General features: G+C 46.8%; 1 protein-coding gene across 1 annotated transcript in view; it reads left to right on the top strand.

Moving 5' to 3' along the window:
- Positions 1–977: 977 nt before the first annotated feature.
- The window catches only part of LOC123030177 (neuronal acetylcholine receptor subunit alpha-7-like), a 113070-nt gene continuing 108047 nt past the window's right edge, over positions 978–6000 (top strand). Inside the window, exon 1 of the mRNA XM_044443862.1 lies at positions 978–1056. Within this exon, the coding sequence (XP_044299797.1) occupies positions 978–1056 (79 nt within the window). The remainder of the gene's footprint in view (positions 1057–6000) is intronic.

Below are 6000 nucleotides of genomic sequence, written 5' to 3'. Positions count from 1 at the left end.
ATGCCAAATACGCGCACGGTGGTGGTGGTGGGGAGTTGATCTGCTTTGCAGGCCTTTTAAAGCCAGAATTATAAACTGCTGTTTAATGATATATTTGCTTGAAAAGCGGGGGTGAGAAGATGAGGGAGGCAAGCCCCCTCCCAGTTCATCTTTGGCTGCCAGTCCGCTTGGCACCCCAAATTTCCCGACTGTACAAAGTCAAGGAGCTCAACTTAAGCTATACACATTTTCCCGAAATGTACTTCAGTGCAGAGGCGCATCTGGCGGCTCCGTTGCGCGACCAGCGCGCAAGGCAGCGAGAAACTCCCTGCCCTCGTCGGCGCCGCGCAAAGCGAGCGCCCATCGCTGCGCAACAGATGCCACGAGGTTTGGCGCGCCGCCCGCCGCGGCAGCAACTTTCCCGCCGGCCCCGCTTGGCCAGACGGCGCCCGTGGGGGGCCTTTCCGGCACGAGCCGTCGCGGCAGCCGCGGCGCCGCGGAAGACGAGCGAGGCGCCCGGGGCGCTCTGCAGGCGCCCCGGGCGGCCCCCGCGAGGCAAACGCCGGCGCTGACACGCCGGCTCCGCGCTCCCCTCCCCTGCCCGCCGCTCCCGCCCGCCCGCCGCCGCTTCCGCTTCCCCTTCCCCTTCCCCTTCCCGCTCTCGTCTGGCGCCGCAAAAGGTGCAGCGCGCTTGTGAGGGAGAGGCGGCGCGGGCGGCGGGCGGGCGGGCGGCCAGACACGCGCGCGCACATGCACACACGCACACGCGTGCGCGCGCGCACCCCCTCGTCCCCGCCACCTAGATAAGTCTCCGGCGCTTCGGCGTCGCGGGTTGCAGCCGGCGCCGCGAGAGGGGCGAATGCGCTCCGCCGTCTCGGGGGCAACCGGTTGGGGGGCTGCCTGCTGCCCCTCCCAGGCGGCGCCTGGCGCACTCGGGGCTGCCCGCAAGAGTGACTTCGCGCGGTCTGGCGCCGGCAGGCGCCGGCTGTGGCTCGACCATGCTGGCGGAGAAGGGTCTGGGACTAATATACTCGGGTTTGTACCTCTGGGCATCCCTGTTCCTGTCCTTCCTAAAAGGTACGTTCTGGATTTTTCTGATGCGATGCTGATAGTCCTCCTGTGCTAATTTCCCTGGAGAGATGCGTCTAGAAACTTTTTCAGGAGCTGTCAGTTTTCCCTTACTGAAATCAAAGGGTTCATACTGAAGGTTGAAAGAGGGCTATAATGAAGGGCTGTTGTTTACAATCGAAAACCGATGCTGCCTTCTAACAGTTTTGGTCCTCAAGAGGGGCGGAGATGGGGGGCACACTGAAAAAAACCCCAACAATTGCAGGGAAAACGTGCGGAGCTTTGGGTTTTGTTTTTCTTGTCCTTGCAACTTTCTACGTGAAAAGAAATACCAACTATAGGAATGAGTGTCTGTGACAGGTAGAAATGTGGAGCCTTAGATTCCTAACGAAAAAGGACATGCTTTTCTAGATACGGCAAAATAAAGGTAGGAGAGCATTAGTGGATTGTTATATTGAAGCGTACATGTTTGTATGTGTGTTTGAATCTCTTTCTGCTTTTTTTTAAAAAAAATCATAAGTATCCTAAGCCAGAGAGATTTTGTTCAAAGTAAGAGTATTAACTAGAGAGAAGAAACCTGACTCACTCTGTAATCAGTACAGTACTGGATTTAATCTAATATATTCCTATCATGCCAATAGGTCTAGGCAGATATTGGTTTAACTTACTTAATGGATACAAATCTATTATATATGATTCATAAGAATGAATCTGTACTGAAATCCAAATATTTTTATTGCTACAATAAAGTATAAAACACACCTTGAAGAACAGGGGTGCAGTTCAGTACACATTGCAGGAAAATTGAAATCCAAACTGAGGGCTAAAAGATCTTATAACAATCATAAGATTCAGCAGACTATTGTAAAATTTTCAGGGGTTCCTAGATAATGATAAATAAAACTAAGTGTTGGTTCAACATAGAGGGGGAAAACTCAGTATCTGAAAAACTTGGTTTGACTTATCTGAAGATTTTTGTTTCCTATTTAGATCAGTTATAACCTCATTTAAGGGCCAGAAGTAACTCTCCCTTTCCTTCTCCCAGATCCTGCCTGACCTCTCCTTTGGTAAAATAAGGACAAGATTGGTCTAACTTACAGATTGCTGTGCAGAGAAAGGGCTGTACTTTCACTCTCCTCCTCTCCAAATTTGGTTGACAACTATTTTAATTGTAAACATGACAATGTAACATTTCCATTAAGTCGAGGATTTCACACACACAAGGAGTAAAAAGCAAGGGGAGGAAAAAGGCAGCCCTGACTGTTCAAGATTTCTCTTTCTTTTTCCTGGCAAACAAACAAACAAACAGTTAACATTATTTACCATGCTAATACAGGACAGTTACATTATTTGTTAAACAATTCAAATGGAAGCTGTGAATTGGATACCGTGTAACTTACAGTGCAGTCATCTACAAGTTTACTTAGAAGTGTGCACTGATTATTTCAACAGGATTGACACCCAGGCAAATGTGTACTGGAGCACAGCCCCGATTTCTTTGACCCTGGAAAGGCAATCTGGGTGCAGAAGCAGACTCTTGCATGCAGATTCCCTTATGGACTTCAGTAGTCTGAGCACCAAAGCGTGCTGCCAAAGTTGTTGCTGAACTCTGCAACTGGTGGCTGAAATTACTAGATCTGGAGTCATCCAGTAATTTCAGAGTTTGTTTGAAATGCCTGGACTCAGAACTGGGCTCAGATGGCTTGTTTGAGATTCCATTGCTCAGATGTTTGAAATCAGATTCAAAACTAATTTGGGCAGGGAAGGGGGATCCAAATATGCTTAGCAAGAGCATATTGAGGGAATGGTATAGGCTTTGATATGAATGATCAAAAGCATTTTCCAGGCACTGTATTGAATACGTAGACTGAGTGGGGTTGGATGCTTCTGCCTGCGTTTGAATGCCTCACAGATGACTTAAACCTTATATAAATACATAGTTCTCTTTCTGCCTGGTGAGGAACCTTGGAAAAGCAGAGTTCCTGGACACATAGGGGAAGCTGTAGGCATATCCTGCTGTTATGCATGTAGGATACACACTCCTGTTAAGTTGAAGTGGTGGAGGCTGGGAGAGGGAAAGACATGCGTAAGCCTATTTCTTCCCATCCATACATCCATAATAACATGTGAAAAGTGCTGAGCAATGGGATCATGGTGCTGGCAGCAGCTCACTCACTCTTCCCTTAGCGTTGTGCATCGAGCGCAAGGAGTGGCAAGCGTGGTTTCCTTTTGCTGGGTCAGGTCATGCATTGAAAAGATGGTTGTTTAAAATAGTCATTTTGACAACCCCAGTCACTTTTTAGTAGGGTGGTGGAGTGGGCTTTCTATCCCCCTAATTCTGGCAGCTTCAGTCAGCACATGTGAATGGTGCATTGCTGCTTAGAGGGATCTTGCAGACCTATAAAATCCGGGGAAACTCTGAGCTAGGATATGATCTCATCTCCAGTATAAAGAAGGTCCTCTCTGAGAAAAGCTCTGATATTCTGTTTTTTCCCCTCTGTCAGCAGGTTTCCTAACGTTCATTCTTGGTGCTTATGCAGTGCTTGTCTTAAAGAACTCACAGTACTTCATATACTTTCTCCCAGTAATCCCTGTGATTACTGATACTCTTGGTTGCTTGTGCTTGGCAATCATTTCTATTACATTTTCTGAGAAGAAACCCTTATTGTAATGGGGCATATCCTCAGATAAGTATGCACAGGATTGCATCTGGGAAAGCAAATAAGTACTTTTAACCTACCTTCTACTAAGTTGTTGTCTTCTGTAAGAAATGCCTGCTCAATCCCCTTTATTAGACTATGGGTGTCTGAAACATTTTGCATACCACCGCATCGTGCAAAACAGCATTTGGAGTCACACACAAGGCTGTTGTAAGCAATATTTGATCACATTTTAAAAAAAGACAAAGCTAATGCCTTCTAAATACTAAGAAAAAGAGAAAGCATGGAACAGATGCTATGTGAACTCTGTAAATGAAAACATTTTCTCCATGCTTTCCATCATCATTATTACAGTTTTCAGGAAAGGGATTTATTTTAAGTGCACTTAGAATATTAGACGAACTTAGTTATTCCTTTAATAGTAGCAAATATAATGCATCAACACCACCGGTCTTTAAACAATAACATTTAGCTGTGTGCATGTATAGTAGCTCTCATTCCAGATTTCATCCAGCGCATGAACTCACTGCATAATTTGGGGAAATCATGGTCTCCTGTTGCCCCATCCCCACCTGTAATTCAGGAATAACCATTTCAGCTTGCCTTCCTAAGTACATACACCATTTTAGCTCTGATAATACTATGCTTCAGGGCAATGAGAGACAAATATAGTGCAATCCTATGCAGATTTCCTCAGCAGTATATCCATCTGCATTCAGATAGGTGTGTGGAAGTATTCCATCTGAAAATCTGTAAAGCCTAAATTTTGGGCTGGGTTTCCAGATTCTGCTCATGTGGATCTCCTCCAGGCTGGTTCAGTGTTCTCTTGATACTGCCACATGCAGGTAACATAGGCTGTACCGGCTCCCAGAAGCTTCTTAGTAGCTTGCACAGTATACTGTAGTTTGGACTTATTTCCAACCCCTGCAAAGTCACCCAGGGGCCAGGAGAAAACACTTTTCTGTGCCCTACAGGCTGCAACCTATCCAAATGCCTTAATCGTTTCTGTGCATCATGCGCGGAATATTCAGGATTGCACAGAATGACGAGAACGCCAGTTGTGATGGCAGTTCTGAGATGTTGAATATATGGGGTAGTGTATGTGTATTACGCAGGCTTTAAGGGGATTAGACCCCCCCACCCCCAATCCTATTGTGGTTTGACTTCTCAGGATGGCAAAATCTGCAGAGTCCGACCAATGCAAGATCACAGCCTGTCCCGGAAGCTCCAGTCACTGCTGCACAACAGTGACGTCACTGTTGGTAGCCCAGGGACTCTAGTGGCTGGCAAGGGTCCTGTTTCAGGCACAGGCTGCCAGGGAGCTCTAGAATTATGTGGCAATCCAATTCCTAGTGTTTCAGCAGAACGGTTCTGGCTGCATTTCATCCATTCAAATTGATGGATGGTGGCAGCCTAAGAAGAAGCTGCAACAGGAGACAGAGGAGAGATCTTCCTTATCCATTCCTGTTTTGATGCACGTGCTGTTTCTGCTCTTCAGGAACAGCAGGGAGGACAGAACAACGCAGGAAGGCAAAGAAGAGGGGGATAGACAACAGATCCCGTGCTTCTGGCCCTGCATTCAATAAAATCGTCCGAGAGGGAACTATTTTCGTTTACCATTCCTACATGGCGCTTGTCTGGCTTGCTGCATGGATAGCCCTGTCATGAGGCAGAATTCAGCAGCCACACGGGGGTAAAGTTGGTTAGCTGGCTGGGCACTCAAAGAGGCAACTTATTCCCACAGTCACTAATCCATCATTCTGCTGCTTTTCTGGCATTCATTGAGCCAGCCTTCTCCTGGCTAGGGGTGATGGGAGTTGTAATCTGACATATCTGGAGGTTGCATTGGTCCAGATTGCAGTGGACCAATGGGAACTGTGGATTAATGATCGTCGAGGTGACATGAGGGTGGTTCCCCTCTTGGGAAATTTTACCCATGTTTAATTCTTTTCATACATAATACTCTATTTCATCCAGGTGTTTTGACGTGTTTTTCTTTCCTCTTTTTCTTTTGTCAGTGCAAGAGTCAGAGTCACTCTGACCACCTAATCCACCTTGTTGCTGCGATTAAAGGTCACAAGTGCCTTAGCTGTGAATTCTCAAAGAGAGAATTCACCCTCTGAAGTGACACAAAGCAGTTCCTGTATCCTCAAATCTGTGAGGGTTTCTACCCCTTTCTTGTCGCCTCTTCTAACCCTTTTTGGGGGAAGGAGGCATTGCAAATCCCAGCTAAGCTTGTCAGGCAAAATATGTCATTTGTCCAGACAAAGTATATAATTTACCTCCAAACTCC

The sequence above is a fragment of the Varanus komodoensis genome, unplaced genomic scaffold (genome assembly GCF_004798865.1).
Source record: "Varanus komodoensis strain SLA01 unplaced genomic scaffold, ASM479886v1 scaffold43, whole genome shotgun sequence".
Classification (NCBI taxonomy): domain Eukaryota; kingdom Metazoa; phylum Chordata; class Lepidosauria; order Squamata; family Varanidae; genus Varanus; species Varanus komodoensis.
Note: the sequence above shows the minus strand (reverse complement) of the source record. Positions and strands in the feature narration are given on the sequence as shown.